General features: G+C 40.5%; 2 protein-coding genes across 5 annotated transcripts in view; both read right to left on the reverse strand.

Annotated features, from left to right (window-relative positions):
- Positions 1 to 226: 226 nt before the first annotated feature.
- On the reverse strand, positions 227 to 6,394 carry LOC145445406 (tRNA (adenine(58)-N(1))-methyltransferase catalytic subunit TRMT61A-like). The gene is made up of 6 exons (XM_080323599.1): positions 5,807 to 6,394; positions 5,339 to 5,755; positions 4,583 to 4,724; positions 3,647 to 3,789; positions 1,601 to 1,721; positions 227 to 772 (listed from the first exon to the last, which is right to left on the reverse strand). The coding sequence occupies exons 2-6, from the start codon at positions 5,741 to 5,743 to the stop codon at positions 243 to 245; spliced, it is 1,341 nt and encodes a 446-aa protein (XP_080179725.1). The 5' UTR covers positions 5,744 to 5,755; positions 5,807 to 6,394; the 3' UTR covers positions 227 to 242.
- A 133-nt stretch (positions 6,395 to 6,527) lies between these two features.
- The window catches only part of LOC145445405 (E3 ubiquitin-protein ligase HECTD1-like), a 48,915-nt gene continuing 35,282 nt past the window's right edge, over positions 6,528 to 20,160 (reverse strand). For all 4 annotated transcript variants that reach the window (XM_080323597.1, XM_080323598.1, XM_080323595.1 and 1 more), the window contains 18 exons: positions 19,901 to 20,066; positions 19,562 to 19,717; positions 18,702 to 18,841; positions 17,930 to 18,152; positions 17,181 to 17,442; positions 16,403 to 16,497; positions 15,793 to 15,959; positions 15,294 to 15,421; positions 14,525 to 14,768; positions 13,590 to 13,727; positions 12,546 to 12,704; positions 11,876 to 11,998; positions 11,701 to 11,810; positions 10,582 to 10,731; positions 10,057 to 10,229; positions 9,651 to 9,801; positions 7,434 to 7,578; positions 6,528 to 7,111 (listed from right to left, as the gene is read on the reverse strand). In XM_080323597.1, the coding sequence (XP_080179723.1) occupies positions 6,974 to 7,111; positions 7,434 to 7,578; positions 9,651 to 9,801; positions 10,057 to 10,229; positions 10,582 to 10,731; positions 11,701 to 11,810; positions 11,876 to 11,998; positions 12,546 to 12,704; positions 13,590 to 13,727; positions 14,525 to 14,768; positions 15,294 to 15,421; positions 15,793 to 15,959; positions 16,403 to 16,497; positions 17,181 to 17,442; positions 17,930 to 18,152; positions 18,702 to 18,841; positions 19,562 to 19,717; positions 19,901 to 20,066 (2,868 nt within the window). In that variant the 3' untranslated portion in view covers positions 6,528 to 6,973. The remainder of the gene's footprint in view (positions 7,112 to 7,433; positions 7,579 to 9,650; positions 9,802 to 10,056; positions 10,230 to 10,581; positions 10,732 to 11,700; positions 11,811 to 11,875; positions 11,999 to 12,545; positions 12,705 to 13,589; positions 13,728 to 14,524; positions 14,769 to 15,293; positions 15,422 to 15,792; positions 15,960 to 16,402; positions 16,498 to 17,180; positions 17,443 to 17,929; positions 18,153 to 18,701; positions 18,842 to 19,561; positions 19,718 to 19,900; positions 20,067 to 20,160) is intronic.

Here is a 20,160-nt window from a genome sequence, read left to right on the forward strand (position 1 = left end):
CTCCTTTTTCAGGAAATCGAAAATGTCCTCCTTCATAGCTTCGACACAGGCCACTAAACAGGCACACCCTAGAAACTCCATAAAATGCGAATTTTGTCATTTGTGAAGAGTGTCCTCTTTTTTTGATCCAAAAATATGCTAACCCTACAATGCAAGACCTTAACTATGTCACACCCGTAAACACCACCAATCCTACCCCATGAAGCAAGGCAGAAACACAAAAACAGGACGTACAACTTCGTTTATTGAATGTACGTTGCAAAAGTCAAGTAGCCCGTATGACCATAAATCTCTTTAGGAGCCATACAGCTTTTACTCGAAAACGCATTTTTAGTGAAACTGGGTGGCGTCAGAATAGGTACGCGTGAATTTGACTGTTCCACAGGACTCGCTGACTTGGCACTGTCCTCAGATATAACCTTTGCTTTTTCGTTGGTGTAGCTAGATTCTTTGGTATCAAGTTTACGCTTTTTGGCATGTTGCGTTATGGTGTCACCATTCACTTCAGAAGGGATAGCTACCACTCCTACAGGGAGAGTGTCGCCCAAATCATACGCGCAAGGTAATATCTGTCGGTCCTCACACAAAACTTTTCGCACATCAGGGTCCGATAAACCGATGTTTACGATTGGTAAATTTGTTCTGCGCACTTTGTAGGGTTTGTGTATCAATTCGATCGTTTCGATGTCTTCAAAACAACCGGACTCGTTCAAAACGACACAGGTACGCTGGACCTGCTCGATGCAGGGAGAGAAAGAACACAGCCGTCCGCCTGAAAAGACATAAAAAATCAGTTTCGGATAAAATAGCACGCATTTAGCATGTTTCCGAGCTACTTTCTAAGCAAGGGCAACGTGTAGAAACTCACAAAGTCATTGGTATTCGGTAAAAAAGGACAGCACACCCTCTTTACTTTGAAAGCATTGCGCGTCTCCTACACCCTTACAGTTGGTAAATCGAGTAATGCTACAAGAATAATATATTTGACAGGTTGCCTATAGTTGCCATACTGAATCCAGCAGTTTTCGATTTCAACCTGCATTTAGTTCAATTTTAACTAAGATTTTGCATGTCCTGTATTCAAGGGGTCTATTTATAATTGGTTTTAGCCAGGAGTCACATGGCATACTAGCTTATTCTGCAAACGCAGATATCACACGTTGGCTGCATGTGCACATCTGGCAGGTGCTGTTTGTCATTTTGTGGATAACCGGTCGATTAATGCTTGATGCTAAGTTAGAATTTACGATTTCGATGCTGGAAATTTATAGAGTGGTAAGAGTACTTTGTACCCCATGATTCGTATGCAGTGGTACAACCGATCGATGTTTCAAGTCTTCCAGAGTGGAAAATACTATCGAAACTATAACTGTCTTCGATAGAATAACTTTAAATGACATGTAGCGTATGATTTCAGTGCTCGAAATGAATCAGTCCCTTTACTCGACTCGAATGAGACTGTCAGGTTCTGCTGATAAGTAGCATCTTCAGCGATCACCCTGACACGATGAGCCAATATTCAACAGAAACGACATCAAGCTCAGGGCGCATTTCCAAAACTTGAGAGGATTCGTTTGAACACCAGTAATCACCGACTCACCATTTTTCAAAGCCTTTATGGCGTGCTTGATCGCATCGTAAGGTTTTGGGATGTCGAGAAACACACCGTCCGCTTTGTTTTCAATGGGAAAACCTTCTTCCACAACGTCTCGGTGATACACCTGCCGATATCAGCAATTACGAGCATTGCCAGGACTCTATTAACAACTGATATCGTCGATCCGTGTTTCGGGCGATAACTTCCAATCCAAATGAGGATATTCTCTAAGATTCTGATTTTCTCATATCACATTTTATCAATTCTTCATGTACATAAAGCCAAAAAAACGATGCTCGACAGTAGGGTTGTTCAAAAATACCTTTTCTGTTCAAATTTTACTGGCTGTTCGATAAAATCGTTGAGTTGGCTAAACAAATGCCGTACACTCAATTTGGCTCAATATCAACCTGTTGAAGCGAAGCTACTAGAGCAGTGGTACCCAACCTTTTTCAACTCATCGCCCCCTTGTCAATCTCGACACAAATTTTTGCCCATCCCCCCATATTTACGGAGCCGAAAAAAGAGGACACATAAACGGAAGATTTATGCACCCAACTCTGATCGATGGTGAATTTACTAAAAAAGGCCATTTTCCGAGGTCGTAGGTCCCAAATTTTTTGCTTATGGTACACTAGAAAAATAATAAAACAAACGCAGCACACTTGCAAAAAATGTGCTTTTCAGAAAAAATTTACGTGCTCATTTATAAGAACATATATGCGTCTGAAGCGAAGCTGCATTGGATTGTTGACGACATACCCGTATTTCGTCATCAATTTCAAGCAGTCTCTCTCGACCACAGCTTTTGATATCATCATACTGCTACTCAGATCGCTTTTGTGCCAATCATGATACGTTTTAAAAACGGGATGTTTGGTATATATCAATGAGCTGTTCTTCAATGAGATTGCTCGTTTCATTCCTTCCAAATGGACTGACTACCCATCTAAATTTGTGAGCAACAAATCGTTAGAAGTAAGATTGCAATAAAAGAAGTCTAGGCAGTGTGTTCAGGTTTTGCGGACTAATTTCATGTTGAGGAGAGGCTTTACAACGAGCATGAAACGAATTTTCAAAATTTAGCAGAGCAATTATATAACATGACGATTTACCTACTGAATGGCAATGTCATGATTGGTTCTATTATAATGTCCACATGTACTTATCAGATATGAAGCGGTGATAGTGCATTTTCCGCATGTGCTTGCCTGTGTGCCTTGATTTAAATAAATTACAGAAATATTCACGGCACACCGCGTCTACCTTCAGCTGAGTTAACCTCTTTTCAGGTTATATGCAGAGTAAGCCGTCTTCACGTGCATTTTTTGAACGCATTAATTAAATACATACAACTGGACGTTCTAACATTTTCGCCCCCTTGTTTCTCAAAATTTCCCACGTTAGGAACCACTGTACTGTAGTTAGGAAATTATATATTTATTATGAAAAAAATACCTGTGGCAACCCCATGAAATTGTCAAGTCGTCAACAAAAAAAAAACGACGCATAGAAAATCTGGTTCAATTAGAAGCGAAATTATTGATGATCAAAATCTTGGATATGAAACAATGGTATTTACAGCGACTTCCATAATAAATTATTGAAGAATTTCTCACCTTAAATACTACTTTTTTCAAATCCAAGATTTTGTTCTCCAATAACGGGTTAGAATCAAGCTAAGTATGTTCTTCCTTGTCTGAGAGTTGACAGTAGAATTTGAAAAAATATCATTTATTTTATATTAAATTTAAAATTTTCAAACTGCTACAAGTTGGAATTGAGCCAAATTTGGTGTGTAGCGTTTTATTAGCATACCTAACAATTGATTGATTTGCAAAAGTATACAAGAAAGCAGTTTTAAAAACTATATTTGAACGTAAGATTCCCGTACTCTTAACAGTAAATTGCAGATGCATGTCGGCGACACCGGAAAATGATGGATGACACAAAAAATGGAGCAAATTTGATAACATGCTTTGCTACCATCACACAGGCGTTATTTCGGCAAGTTAATATGATAGTTCAACTATAACATCTCTCTCTTACCGTGACTGAATCCCCAAATCCGTGATCTTTAAACTCTTTACGAGCCGCGTCCGCTCGCTTCTCGTGGAATTCGACGGTGTGCAAATGCCCGGTCGGTACGATGGTTCTTAGAATGGCGTGTGACAAAGACGCGCTGCCGGTACCTGAAGGGAAAAAGCAGTATGGCCGTTTATACGGGAATACTCTCATCATTATTCACGAAAAATTGATCAACTGTTTATGTGTGAATGTGAAATGTCCATTCCTACATCGCGCGTGGACGTTGTACGGCGGAAAATAGCTTCTTTCATGTAGAAATGATCAGCAACTAGGCTTCTCCAAAAAAAACCTCAATACACAAGTTGCAAATTACCCAAATAACGGACTTACAATTGTTTCCCTCGGAGTGAAATTGCAATAGTTCTTAGAAATACATACAGGGTTGCCATTGACAGGGATAAAAAACGAAGAACAGTCACAAACTCTGACTGGCTTAACTGAAAGACTTGTGACATGATGGCTGAAAAAGTAGGTAAACACTCTTGCCCAGCATGGTTACAAATAATTAAAAACAAGGTCATCACTTTTCCTCAGTTCGAATTGACGCCCTGGTTTGCATCGTCCGTGTAACTATTGTGACCTGTGATGACTGACGAGCACAATAAAGAAGACATACCAAGGACACAAATAAAATATAAGGTAAATGTAATTTTATAAGACACCGTCCTTTAAAATAGAGAGAAATCTTTTAAATAATCACGGAATAGCAACCATGAATATAGATCTAGCACCATGTAATATGGTCAAGGATGTCATTATACAAAATAACACTTTCTAGTACGGCTGTGAATCCAAACAAATGCTATCTGCAAACCCTCCAAAATTAACTGCGCAAGTGTGCAATCATCATTATAAGCTTACTGTAAACTGACAGAATAAATTTGTCCACTCACAGACCTGACTCACAAACAATGGACCCTGGCTTTAGGTCCAATTCCAGTGTTATCATCGAGATGTCGGTGGAGTAAAGAATCTGGGTACGATGTGGTAAGCTCATTGTCCACAACTCTGGTGTCGGATGAAGAATATAAACATAGCCCTATACGAAGAGATTCACGTTCAGCCAAAAAAATTGGCGATGGTAAATAATATACTACTGCGATAAAATAATGCACTTTTTGGAGTTTTAGTTCTTTGAACGTTGCAAATGTATTCTCTATATTATATATAACTCTCTACAAGTTCATTGTGACATAGATTGACGATTTGAAGCATTAGCTAGTATGCCACTTGCAAAAATGTATCAAATCGTATTCGATAACCAGACTTACGGGCATGACACATATAGTAAAGTAATCTCACAATAGGAATATATTGCTGTCATAGCAGCATCATAAGACAAAATCTCATGCTTGGAAACTGAAATGGGCAGCAAGAGTGCCTTATACTCTAGGATGGCAGTCTTCTGTGAGACACCGTTGTGCACATCAACTGAAGCAACTAGTTGCCGATGATACAATCCAACATACGCTGTATGCAGACTTGGACAACTAGAAAATTTTCAGCTTTTCCAAATTAGATTAGAATTAGATCACTGGCATTTCGCTCTAATTTAGTGAAATTAGACAACTAGAATTATCTAGTTGTCCAAGTCTACCTGTATGTGTGTAGCTCTGGTGTAATGTCTGTGACATAAACTATTACACCACTCACCTTTGAGCATTCAAACTTGGCACCATAATTACATCCGATGAGCCAATCGTGCTTCATCGCTCCATACTTGGTCTGTGTTATTTTGCTTCGCTCCACAACAACGGGGAATATGGAGTCGAACCCAATGTACACGATCACAGTATCGCCCACCTCAACCTTTGGCTTATAGCTCACAAAGCTCATTGTAATGTAATATGTAACACTGAAAAAGTCGTGTGTTATAATGAGTGTATAACTGTGAGGATAGCTAGAAACCTCTATACAATGCATCAGCCAATATACCACGGTTACTTTGAATAAAAAATAAATTGCATGACATATGTCTGTTGTATGTGAATAGGTAGCAGTGCAGTATATTCTCAAATGCTTGCAAGGTGTACTAGAAATGAAGGTTTTTGAGCCCATGTAAACTACTTTCTAAATTCAGCCAAGGAATCAAGTAGTTTAATAATATACGGGTTTAAAAACACCGATTCATGTCATTATCGATGCCGCATTAGGCACAGAGATGAGAATACTCTACAAGTAATACCATAGATGTTTGTGATACACTGTCACAATGAGTAAGTGATATCACTTCATTGTTAAGACATTGTTCCTTCCCCAATTTTCATCCCGACCATGACTATTGTCTGCTACCATGGGACCCATTTTTCATGACTATTTCACCGATAGAAGCGTATCGAAATCCATGTCAAAACGACTTTATAAAATCGATTATACTAAAGCTATCTTGGCCGACGTAAAGACATAACCAGGAAACAGTTGACTAGTTGGAATAAACCTACCAAATGCTTAGAAAAACTTAATTTTGATAAACCTTGTCAAAACCACAGGCTACTTGAAAGCAGTTTGATACTCACACTGTAATAATTTTATGGTGTTTCATGTGCTCCCATACTGCCAATGATTATTTTCAGTTACCTCAGACAATGTCACATCACCATTAAAGAGGCTAGTTTAAACTTTCACTTCCAGCAGTAGACTGCATGTCACAGCTCTGAAGTAAGGCCCCAGGGAATCGCAAAATAAAGCAGTAATCTCCTACCTAACTTTTAGCTGTCATATCGCTCCTTATCAAGGCGCTTCGCAATCACCGACCAGACTGCCAGCACTCTGACCGAGCTTAGAAACACACGCTGGTTACAGCGACACCCCGATCAAACCACACAACAATGACTCCAATCCATAATCTGCAACTCATTATTTATTGTGCGCATGCAATCTAAAGATAAGAGAGAAATACCACCCCAGGACAAGATAATGCACAAAACTGAATTACAATGATACCACGTATTTTCAGTAAAATGAGAGATAATTCACCAGAGAACGGAATAGAACGTGAACACATTGCGAAGCGAAACACAGTATACAAAAAAAATCAGCGGTCCACAACGCGTACGCCACAATTAGAACTCACCAGATACTAAAAAGATGGCTACCGACGTTAGACACAAGTGACGACTAATCACGGTAACATAACAATACAAACCAAACAGAAAATTACTTTCCATTTTCGCAAGCATGTTGATAATTTCGCCTACAAAGACTCTTTAGAATTCAATCGCTTAACGGGGCGGAATATATAGGTAGACACAGCGAATGCACGGTCGCTAGCGAAAATATCAAGACGCGTCAGTTCAAATGAAAGCCTTTCGCTTTTGTGGCCACGATAAGCCGCTCTCTCATGATATCTTCTGTCGAATAGTCCGGGAGTTTCAAGTAATGGACGCAAGTGTTCACTGACGGGTAGCTTGCGTCCGTAGCGTCGACCTGGAAAAAATGGCACACATTTGAAGAGTCGTAGATGGTAAAGGGAGCATTAAGACGAGCCGGTGCATTAACGGCAATGCGATGAACTGTGAATTGGCTTCATCATAGTACACAACATCAATACTGCAACAAACACATATGAATGTTGTTATTGCCGAATTTATCCCACTCTAAGCTTTTCTGACTGCCTCTCATCAGGAACATCAAGGAATGTTGTTAACCTAATTTGAAATACAATCGATGCAATAGTGACGAGAGACGCTGGGATGTACAGATCTTCCATCGCAGTCATTACGACAATGGTAAAGATAAAAGCGTGTACCTTTCGCACGATAGTCAGTCTCGGGTTAAGATTAGCAAGGCCACCGGGCGGCAGCGACGAGCAGCCTGTCGCAAATTGAAGAAATCCTTTCCTCTCGTCGCCAGTCATGGAGCAGATCACGTTCACAAACTTCTTGAATCCGGGGCTGTGAGATTATTATTACTATTAAATATTATATTATTGAGTAATTTTCGTTCGTTCTAATGCACATGTAAATGTAAGTGTAGCAATCAGAGGTGCTCCGTGATTGTGTCTCATTCTATAGATTATTGATAAAAAACAACAATTAGCCTGAAAGAAGCTTACAGAAATGCCGTTAAGATTTCGGTCAAAGCGTTTGAAAGTAGCTGCTCAAGAATGGGCGTGCCACCGACCATAGAGCAACGAGAAGACTAGTAATCAAATAACCACGGCTATTGATTGGCTAATCGGCTATGCTTCAATGATCACGGCAGCAGCAGCTTGCTGATTAGGTATTCAGGAAGTCTACTACCGGCGGGGATTCTGAGTGCGCATTGTTAGTATTTTGGTAGGTGATGATTTCAGTTTAATTCAGGACATGTTGAGTTACGAAATACATGATGAACAAACAACACCTGCTTCACAAAACCTTTTACAGCATGACTGCTTTATTGTGAAGGAGCGGCTATAGCCTACATGCCGTGTTTTTTACGAGGAAAATCAGAGGTGCTTATGCAAGTGGTGAACTAATTCCCCGTTTAAGAAAGGATCAGTGAATACAAATATAAAGCTTGACTAATTTGTGTGATCTTATTGGACCCAAGTTGTAGTATATAATTTAAGTTTTGAAGGTTCTAGGGATCGACTGAATCGGCCGGTTATGCTTGGCAGTTATACTTACAGCAAATTGAATTCACTTATAAGAGTTGTCAAAGTCCTTACTGATGCTCCAGAAAAGATGTGTAAGGTAAGCACAGGCTATGCTGGATATGATATCCAAACTATGCTGGAGACTATATGCAGCATAGTCTGTGCTTTTCTTCTCACCTCTTTTCAGCGGGATGAATAAGGACTTTGAGATACCATATCCAGCATAGCCTGTACGAGTGTGCGTACATTACCACCTCTTTTCTGCGTTTTCATTAATGACTTAAACAAGGCCTACAAGTGCATTCAATTTGCTGTAAGCATCTGATAAGTGCCAAGCATAACCGGCTGATTCCGCCAATCCCTAGAGCATTCAAAACGTCACCTATATACTACAGCTTCAGCCCAATAAGATCACACAAAGTATAGTGTCATTGTTAAGCTATATATATTTGTATTCACTGATGATGGATGCGTACTGAAACGATGAATTCGCTCAACACTTGCATAAGCGCCTTTGCTTTATCTCGATGAAAACACGGCATGTAGGCTTCAGCCGTTTCCTACACAATAAAGCAGTCATGCTGTAAAAGCTTCTGTGAAGCAGGTGTTGTTTGTTTATCATGTATTTCGTAACTCAACATGTCCTGAATTAATTTCAAATCACCACCTGCCAAAATACTAACAATGCGCACTCAGAATCCCCGCCGGTAGCAGACTTCTTGAACACCTAATCAGCAAGCTGCTGCTGCTGTGATCATTGAAGCATAGACGATTAGCCAATCAAGAGCCGTTGGATTTTGATTACTAGTCTTCTCGCCGTTCTATGGTCGGTGGCACGCCCATTCTTGAGCAGCTACTTTCAAACGCTTTGACCGAAATCTTAACGGCATATCTGTAAGCTTCTTTCAAGCTAATTGTTGTTTTTTATCATTAATCTATAGAATGAGACACAATCACAGAGACTTTTTAGGATTTTCCAAATTTTGGACTACCCTAGTGCTCAGTTACGAAGTAGTTCTAGTTTGTCAAAGTATTCAAGCAGATTTTGCATACTTGCATGACTTACCCAAGATTTCTGACTATTTCTAGGAAACAGTTTTCAGTTTATTTCTACTTGAGCAGCAATAGTGACTAGAATTGAACGAGAATGTCTATTGGAGGCTTAGAGGATTGTGAGTATTATGAGGATAAAATTCAAATGTAATTTTGAATTATGCCCAAAGCTAGTCTGGTTATTTGTTATTTGGAAATTCTATGGCAAATTCCAATCGATGTTCTGAATACAATAGTAGATCCGTATATTATCTAAATACTGATAAAATCTTCAAATCAGGATGTTTTAATTAAAAATTAATGCTCATGTCTACTGGGAATCCGTGTGCTGACCTGTCGCGGGTGAACCCGAGTTTAGGCTCTGTGAAGTCGATAACATCCTCCTTGCTCCATTCAGGTCGCTGATCCCCACATAGCAAGTTCCTCAGTTCAGCAGGGGTGAACACAGACAGAGTCTCCATGGGGAACACTTCGTTAAAGCCGCCTGAAACGGATGTCGAAAAGTTTGAGTAAAGCATACAGACGAAGCCGGAAAATCGCTGTTTGTATAAGAACTGACTATCTCGCTTGACTACCAAATTTGTCTCTGTTCCCATAAACCGTGCGTTTACTTGTCATTTCTGAAGTTGATTAACCGTAAGTAGTTGGCATAATTGATATTTGGTTAACGGCGATGTACACACGGACACAGCTATTCAAGGTAATACTTTCCTATTGACAAAACAAGACAAGCCCTCACCTCTGAAAGCGTCTAGTTGCATCCTGAGCCCAGCGTCGAGACAGAAATCCAAGGTCAGTTTGATGTATTTTCTGGCGTTGGCCAAGGTAAGGAGGACCTCTTCCCCTCCTTCGAATAATGGTTGGAACGAATATTTGTAAAGTTTTGACGATGGTAGATACTGGAACGTCAGCCTGAAATAAAGTCGCAAAATTAGAGGAAAAATCGCAACATGCATCCTCGAAACTAATTTAAAGAGTCAAGTGCATAGTGTCTATGTATTTCTTGCTGACTCCGACACGAGCGCTACAATTCGACTGCTTTTCATCCACAATTTCAAGATATTATAGGCTTCATCAATGGGATGTAAAAAAACACAAAGGACCATCCAAGGATACGAAAAATACATGGTGAACAGAAGCCTCACAAAGACAGGTTCAGTCAGACCTGTTTATCAGAAATACCCTCTCCGATGACCGCACAACTGTATCTAAAATAGCAGCGCCCAACACTCGGAAAAATCTGCTTCACATAGTACAGACTCACCCCAAGTCACTGACATGACAGGAGACTCCGTTCAAGTTCAGTTGCAGGCTGGCGATTTTCGAATCGCGTTCAGCGGCACTGAGCGTGCCATCGTTCAAGATGGAATCTCGTTGGTCGCAGACTTCGATCAAACTCTTCAAGAATCCGTATCTAAATGCGAAGAGTGTTCAAAACCACAAAATACCAACAAGTATTTGCGGCAATGCAGGGTCGATGACTTGTTATGCTCATTTATTACATTTTTTAGCAAACCGGTCTTCAAAAACACCAGTGTTAACAATGCAAAATTTACTATATCTCATACATGAGGTCAGCAAAGGGTTATCAGAGTAAGGCAGTAGGAAATAAGATGGGATATGTCATTAATTTGATGGCTTCTCAAACTTTACTAGTGATGTTGACTATTAGCCGACTTAAACCACAGGTTGACCAATACTGTTGTAGAGAAAAATGCGTTCAACAACATTTTGATTCAACGGCACTAATGTCAGCACCAATATCGGTGACAACAACTATACAGCGTTGTACTGGGTAATTTTAAGTTATATGCCAGATTTTTCAAGAACACAAGGTGTGCGATCACACCAGAGGTGGTCCAGGTCCTGGAAACGTGTTGGAAACCTAGAATTGTCAATTTCCGACAGACAAAATTTTGAGTAATATGCAATTGAAATCACACTTTGAAAGAAAATCAATTACAATAAAGGCCTATTTCAAAAATAAATTAACAATGGTAGTATCAATCAGATTGCATCAAACAAGCACTTTTTCACTAGTTCAAGAAGAGTATATGTAACTTCTCCATATAACCTTACAATGGGAAGTCTGGTACAAGTTACGGTTGCAACCAAGTCACGAGGTTCCGCGTCAAGACGAGTGAATTATATGTCCAAGTCATAGAGTCCAATATTTATTAGTTAAGACTTGGGTGATATCGAATGCATAATATTCATAATATACTCATTTCCTCACTCTTAATATGCCTATTCAAACAGATTAATTCAAGTTTCTGCACCTATTTTTCAAGTATCGGTTTCTACCCTCTACTCTACAGAGTTTCTACTATAATCGTTTTCACGGCATTCAATAACTGGCGATGATATGAACTCGTCTCTGTACCTGTGAGGATCCAAGTCTTTCAAATCATTTAAATCGACTATATCTCCATAGTAACTGGCCACCGCTGTTTTTGGCGCCTTGAGAGAATACTCGTCCTTCTTTCCAACAAGCTGTTACAAATAAAAGCATTCAAATTTAAGTCACATTCGAGTAGCCAACGTAAAAATGATATTACCTCGTTGGTGTTGTCTGTAGCATCGTCAGCTGTCAGCATCTTCTCCGTTTCGGAATTTTTGGAGCCGAAACACATGATTTTCAAAAAGGCTTCGGACAGAGGAAGGTCGACTAATCTGCCGTCCTGCAAAAATGCGCACAGATCAGTTATCGATGCCAAAGCGGACACTTGGACCAAGGTGGGTGTCTGATTTCAAAGACTACTCCAAGTCATTTCGACACCTTCCATCTTTTCATTGTATCACAATCTTGCTTTTGCATTGATCAGATAAAATTTCTAATAATAAACTAAACTACTGAGCTGAGTTGGGTGGCATGGCTTTTTCACATTGTTCGAAACTAAAGACAGCGCAGCACAACTGTATAAAAACAACTGCTTTTTTTCCGGATTCCAGGGATTCAGTGATTGAATAGTTAGGTTGCCCAAAAAAAAGCTGCACACCAAATTTAGCTCAACTCCAACCAGTAGAAGCCGACAGAGAACCAATTGAAATTTTTGAATTTACTATGAAAGAATTTGATTTTTATTCCAAATTTCACTGTCAACCCCATGAATTTGCCAACAAAAACGATGCAATACAACTTTGACGCAATTCCAACCCGCAGAAGCCAAGTCATTTGAGATTTTCCTTCTTAATTCTGCATATACCGCGACACAAACGATCCATTACCTGCAAGCACTTCGCCAAGAAGACGCCCAAAAACTTGAAATACGAAACCACATTTTTAAAGGGCTCTCGATCACCATCTTGCGGAAACGGAGCCGGGAACAGCCCGCACGCTCTCTGCACGTAATGTCCGACGGGCTTCACACCCTCGCCAATATCCACCTGAAACAAAATAGTATCGTGTTCACGCCTGCACAAAATCGAAGTATCGCTTAAAACAGTGGTTCTTTATCGGTCAAGTCTTTTTGTGCAGCAGTATTCTATAGCAGACTTGGACAACTAGATAATTCTAATCATCTAATTAGACAAACTTAGGCCAACCGCCGGTAATCAAATTTTAATCGATTTGGTGAAAGATCCCTTGCTCTAATTCTGATTTAATTTCCATTTTTCTTTAAAATGCTATAGGAGAACTGTTTAATAAGAAACGACTCAAGCTTGCTGCACAGACATTTGCCGTTCTCGTGCTTGATCACAATGAAATATGATATAGACTGAACTTGACTCAGTTTTGAAGTTTTTGCAGACTCGGTAATTCTAATTCTAATCTAAATTGGAAGAAATGTGTATCTATAATTCTAATTCTTGTCTAATTTGGAAAATGTCTGTTGCAATATTACAAATTCTAATCTAATTTTATAAAGCTGAAAATTATGTAGTTGTCCAATGTCCAACACTGTTCTATAGCAATGTTGTGTGTGATATTCACAGTGTTTTTTAGGCGGTAACGGTCATTTGCAGCAGGCCGATATTTTTTAATGATTCTGTGTGATCCGAATTGTGGAATTCGTGGATCAGATGGCGAGTTGGAGCCTAGATCAACCCTAAAACTTAGGAAGGGATTGTGCAGCCAACCATGGCCAGACTCGAACCTGTAACATATTGGTGCTGCAGCTGTAGACCATACCACTACGTTATGTCACCCCTGTATAGGAATGTGTTGGATGTGTAATGCGGTAGTGTTTTAGATACTAGGGATTCCCGAAGGCTCGCAGATTAGTCCAAGGGTCCGCCAATTAAGTAACCACAGGCATAAAAGCAACGTACCTCTCTCTGTACGTCTTCCACAAGCACTTCGTCGACGAGCCACAATCTGAGATCGGATCTTTGCAATTCCGCTGCCACCAACGCGTAAAATTCAAGCGTGGGCCCCAGCCCGGTACCCTCTTCGCCAGCAAATTCGACCTGTAAGTCGCGAAAAACTTGTCGTAAAGAATTTACCGAAACCGCTCCTGTTTTTGAGACTGCGACTTATATTGGGTTTGTCGAATGGTACTACTTGGTCATGCGATTACGTTTTTAGACTATTGAAACTAGTTAACACACTTTGAATTTCGTAAAGACATAGTTTTCGGACAAGTTTGCATCAACCATACTGGTGAAATTGAACCAATAACCGCATGAAATTGTGTTTGCCGGATATGTCTTTGAATAGTACACCATTTGGCAAAAAGTCACCTCAATATTTCAAAAATACACATCCCCTACTAACTGCTAAATGTTTTGCAAGTTGCTTAATCCGGAACCAGGGTTGTTGTAACGACTCGACTCAACTTTCGTAAAATATGGGAAATACCTCGTGTGATACTCAGCGTGATACATTTTTGTATTATCTCGACTTGACTTGAGTCATTGCAAATGACTCGAGAATCAGACGGCGAATACAGGCATTTCGTTGTTGTAATAAGCTACCACATTATTCGTATTTCATCTGTCAGAACTGGTGTTCGTAAAAATAGGGACAGAAACTGTGTAAAATGAAGAGAATTAGGTATTATGAATGCGAGGCAATCAATATTACCAAAACAGTGTTGAAAAAAGGGAGTTGAACAGGATTGAACTAAAAAATGAACAGTGAACACAATGACTCGGATTTGGTGGTCAATTGAAAACGACTCGGACAGAACATACTCGAACAGAGCCCCCAAAAATGCGGATTCGACTTAAATAAATTACATAATTAGAAGACAAATATGATGCACCTCCAACACAGATTTCCTAGTGGCGTGAACCGTCAACACGTTAATAGCCCAGTCCAACAGTTTGGACTCATCTCTAGGCACAGTGACCCGGTCATGTCGCAAACGTCCCAGGAGAAGTTCATGGGCGTCGTCTCGACGGGCTGCAGACGCCGCTGCGACCAGGGCCGTCATTCCCGAATGGGAGTGCTGATGCGCCAGCTGGCCCAGTTGGGTTTCCGTCCTGTTTTGAAGCCACGCGATCGATCTGTGACAGGAAGCGGAGGGTTCTTAACCAGAGGTACGTGTGACACCTAGGACAGAACGCCACAATGCAGGGTGTACACTGTACGGCATGCAGCGTGGAATTGTAATTTAGGCATATTTGTGAAGAAAGTGTGGCCAGCTATTTGGTTAGATGTATAGATCGGGAATCGGCAAACATAGATCTCAAATCTTTAAGGCTTCGTAATCATTTCAATGATGGACATTCTGTTAGAAGTCAGGAAATAGTTGAAAAGCAAAGGTAGGCTTAAGGCTACGCATTCATCAGAATGGTGCCTTAGCAAAGCATGGCTTTTTAGAGATAAAAAATCTATTGGCGCTAGCGTCTTATAAAATTTGCCAAAAAGGTTTTCTATCTGCAAATAGGCCACTTCTGAATCACATGAAAAACTAAATTCCTATTGTTAATATATTAAAGACAGCTTTTCGACTGAAAGATAAGCTACTTCCCAATTAAAATATCGCTAAGAAAATGGAGCTGTTGAAAAAGGCCGCACGGCTATATTACCTCGCGGTTCCGAAAGCGGTGCTCGAGAAATAACGCAGTCTGACATCGTGTGGGAATAGAAACGGGCAACTGAGACACAGCAGATGGCACCAGTCCGGTAACGACCCGCACACCAAGCTCAACGAGTCCTGGAAAATTTAATACACATATGAGATCATAGAAATCAAGCTAGTAGATTCCACGTCTTGAAATTTTTCGTTTACTAAACGATGGGGTTGGGCATATTGTGTATCGAGTGCTGCAATCGAGTATTAGACTTCGGGTCCATAGATTTCCCCAAGATGAGTTGCATACAATCCTAAAACAGGTGTTAGATGGCACTATTTCTCTTCGCAAATCCATATTCTGTAGGCTAGAACTATAATTTATGATATTTTGTTCACAGCATAGCGACACCTAGCAGCCGTGAAAATTTCATGCTGATGGCAGTTAGCCAATTGTGAGACAGCGCTATTCCCCAAAAAAGAAAATACCGAATAAAAAAGTTAAGACGCCTTACTTCAGTCTGTTGCAGTAGCTTCGTGCTGATCTTCTTGCTGACAAAATCTTCTTTTGCGAGACGGTCCGCCGTTTTCGCAGATTCCTTCCCGGCAATGTCGCGAACGCATTTCAAAAGATGCAGGATTTCGCGAAGGTTCTTGCCACGGAACAGAGGGGAAGGCGAGACTGCGACGAAAGACATTATCTGCTCATAGATTCAGTTGCAGGTACACATAATACATTGCTATAAAATATTTTGCCAATTAAAATGTAACATTTCTCAACTAGAGCTTCTAAATAGTTGCTGAAAGAGTTACGAGTACAAATAAGAAGTTTGTGCAAATAAAAGTGTGTTGTATCATCTAAAAAATAATAGTACATTAAGATTAAGCTATCTGTTAGATTATTAGAAATCTGATGCTGGTGACAAGAAAATTTTGTGATACAATTGTTGATATCAATGTTCTTTCCAATTCTCTACTAGTTGCTAACCATAACCCTCGACGAGTGTCAGCTGCGAATATCCGGGTTCATTTCAATATGAATCTACTTTACAATTGGTTATTGAAGTTCTGTACCTCTAAGAAGTTGTTCAAAACCAGGTAGAGAATCCAGGCTTTATCACTCACCAGCTGTATTCTCTTCCACTTGGTCTTTAGCGACATCGCCATTGCCTTCAATTGTTTCGGCCTCAGAATCTGCCTCCACCTCTTTATACACGATTCTGAAATTGCCATTACCATATTACCATATAACACGCAGAAATTAACCAATTACAATCCTTCATAACTCTAACGTAATGTAACACAATGTAATATCTCTCACGATTGCTAAGGAATATCGCGAGACGTAAGCGTTCCAGTGTATAACGAATACCGCACCAGTAAAATTTTGGATCTAATGTAGGCTACCATGATGTCAGTTGGTTGTGTCATTTGGTTGGTGGTGCGCGCTAAATTCAGCTGGTCTACTATCTTGAAATTCACATGAAAAATTCTTAATGTTACATATGTTGGTTACCACAAGCCCAGAAAAAATTATTTCTATCAGCGTGCCGTGAATTTTAGAGAAAAGTATTACGATATATGCATGTTAACATTCCTGGCATGACGGGCATTGTAACCCGGCATGATAGCGATACTAAATTATAATCTCCACTTGTGTTTAGGACTATTAGTTATCACAAAATCAATGCATAGGCCGCATTCTGGGTAGCCTATCCCTGATTCAAGTGTGATCTGCCATGACATGGTACCGAAGGTGAAATTCATTCACTTCGAAGAATTTTCAATATTTGAATTCAAACTTCAAATCATTACGTAATGAGCGCCAAACACTGATTATTATTTCAAACGAACACTCATAGAGAGAGAGAGAGCTTAACTCTGGTCAATTACTACCACTCACGTGTAAGGCTGATCCCAGATCTTCTTCAGCTTGCTCTGATTGTTGGCGCCGGGCAGCATCAGGTTGAGATTCTGCACGCAGTTGAAGATGGTCAACTCGTTCTGGGCCGGGGCCGCTTTCGACACGCAGTCAGCCAGGGGTATCTCGACAGTAGGGCCTTTTTTACCCGCCGGCGATGGGGACCGCAGCAAGAGTTTGATTTTAGACCCCGGCTGAGACGCCGGCTTTGCTTTGTCGCGACGGAGTTCAGATTCAGGCGTTCCTGTAAAATGAAAGTTTATTTATGTGAGATTCGCAAGTGATAGCTAAACTGTTTTAGTCTGCTTGCAATTCCAGTGTAACTATTTTCGTATCGTATAGGTGCTTGTTTGTTGCCAGTGTTAAATTACATATTACCGGGGTCCTTGATTTTGATGAATAAATCCATGAATAAATCTACCCATGCTTTCTCATTAGCTAATAGCAGCCTGTGCAAACATGCCAAATGCTTCTTTTAAATGAAGAAATAAGATAAATATGGTGCAAAATAGAATGTAAATGTTCTACTTCGTGCCTGCCGCAATATTCACTGCACGTCACTTTGGCCCCTTTGGCAAGATAATTGCCCACCCCTAGAATAATATAATATGACAAACATAAAAATCACATTTACTTCAGAAGGAGCCCAACAGTCTACATCGAGTTGTAGGTTTTAACAGGACTTCGTTTTACAGAAGCTTGAATAGAACCACATATAATTTGATAATTACCCGGAGGGGGAATGGTCAAGTCGACCGTCTGCTGCAAATTCACTCGGCCAGGTCTCGGGTCAAACGGCGGTATCAGCGACGTCAATCTCCTCTTGATGATGTAATCGTTCTCCCAAGTTCGCGGGCCGTCTTTTGTAACACCCGCTGCCAATGATGAGCCGTATACCAGATAAGATTCGGCACCGGAAGGCGACGAGTCGCTGTCGTCATCATCGTCACGCATCTGGACAAATAAAATTTTGTGGAGTCAGCGCTTTGTCTCAATTCCAAAACATGTTGCATTTCTTTATCTGGCTACCCCATGAAATTGTTATGTTGTCTAAATAAAACGATGCATAACAAATTTGCCTCTATTCCAGTGGGTGCAAAGTTGTTTAAGTAGAAAATTTTGGATTTGAAAAAAAAGGTATTAACGATAGGAAATACTAGCATTTAAGGCGGACATCATAAAGTGCGCTTATCATGGAGGGTACTGTTAATCGTGGGAACCTACTTCTCTTCATCAGACGACTGGGAAGAGTCCTCGGCACTACGATTAACAGTTTTAATCAAACGATTAGCATTTTCCCTGATAAGCAATCTTTATAATCTCCACCCCAATCTCTACGTGAGTAGGCCTAAAGACCCATATTGTAACTCATCTGATTGCAAATTCGTGATTCCCCGAAAATCAGAAATCACCGAATTACGATCATCAATGATAAGGTATCAAACTAGGCTCGTAATTGCAACTGCCTGGCCAACAAGCCAGCCGAGCGATAAGTCTTCTCACCATCAGATCTTCAAATTCGTCATCGTCATCATTATCGTCGTCATCGTCATCAGACCCGTCGTTTTCTGCAAGCATTCTTTCGTCTTCCAATTCCGCCAGAAGGCTGCCCGGCGATTGGTCGGCGATACAACGTAGAAAATCTAAACAGAAATAATGCGATTCTCAAAAATCTCTGAAGCCTTAGTACTGAGCAAGCTATTTGGCACATCCAGTCTGTATTTGTTACAGCCAATAAATCCCTACCACGTGACGTAGTCAAAGCAGTCAGCATGGTAGCCATTACAAGTAGAAGTAACACCATACAAGGCAGGAATAAATATATTCTCAATATGTGTCAAAACTACTACAAGTAGAGTATTGGTTCTCATCTGAGGGGAGGCGCGACGCCGCCTGAGAGAAATCCTGTTTCTTACGCTCACAATGAGTTCAATTTTTGCTGAAACTTCCCAGTTTCAACAATGTCAATGATCTTAATTATGTCATAATTATGTTGTACCAGCCACACATTGATACTAGATTTTGACTGATACCGAGCCTTGCAACAAACAGAACATGTTTCTGAATAACGAGTAACTGTTGAAGACGTGTAACTGTGCCATTGCTTTTTGATTTAGCTTCTAGTCAGCTACGTTTCAGCTAAGCTAAAGTGTAGACACAAAAATCGCTAAAATATCTATGTGCTATAGGTGTCAACTGGAAATTTTTTCGTGCTTAGTGTCATTCAAATCCAGCTCATAATTTTTGATCAGTGAAAATTTGTACCAAATCTCCAACATGAAACATACAGCATGGGTGCCACTAAGATGCAACGTAACATCATAATGAACAAACCAACACAATGACGAAGCCTGAACACCTACCTGAATCGCTGTCGCTGGACGTTGAAGGCAGGTTGGACGCCAGCGCTTGGCTGATGGCTTGCAAAACCGTGTTCCTAGTTGAGGTAGTCGTGGTGGTGCCAGTCTGCGGCGTCGAGAGATTGGGCTCGCTTTGCGCCGCAGTAAGAGCATTTTGACCTGAATAAAACGAAGAGGAATTAGATGGATGGACTTGATAACTTACATTGCGTTCCCAAGGGAATTTAGTACTGAATATGAGTTGTTTAGAACTCAACTCGGAATAGTCTTCAAGTAATGGACACTCGTATTTACGACACGCCATATACCAGAATAGCAGCGTTACCCGATTACAGCCCATACCTGCTGGCAACTCTGTCTCCAATCCTAAAGCAGCCGTGTCCTCTTCGCTCTGGCTGAGATTGACATTCTCGACAGCTTGAGCCCTTGTGATGCTACGCACGAAGCTGTCCATCATCTTCGACGCGTCTTCAGAAGACAGATTCGGAACGCTGACACTCGCGCTTACCTAGAAAATCACACAGGATATCACTTATAAAGGTAAGGTTGCCAGTAAACTCGGAGCTTTGTGATTTGCATTGGCATGACAGGAAACTACTAAT

This window comes from Botryllus schlosseri, chromosome 8 (assembly GCF_051294905.1).
Source record: "Botryllus schlosseri isolate E-star chromosome 8, Bs_hap1, whole genome shotgun sequence".
Taxonomy (NCBI): domain Eukaryota; kingdom Metazoa; phylum Chordata; class Ascidiacea; order Stolidobranchia; family Styelidae; genus Botryllus; species Botryllus schlosseri.

Bases quoted from the DNA above. Each gene is read 5' to 3' on its own strand.
- LOC145445406 (XM_080323599.1), bottom strand. From the start codon at position 5,743: ATGGGCTCAAAAACCTTCATTTCTAGTACACCTTGCAAGCATTTGAGA. The intron at 3,790-4,582 runs GTCTGTGAGTGG...TTTTCCCTTCAG, and splicing joins GTCCATTGTTTGTGAGTCAG to GTACCGGCAGCGCGTCTTTG. The intron at 1,722-3,646 runs GTAAGAGAGAGA...TGATATCGGCAG, and splicing joins GATTTGGGGATTCAGTCACG to GTGTATCACCGAGACGTTGT.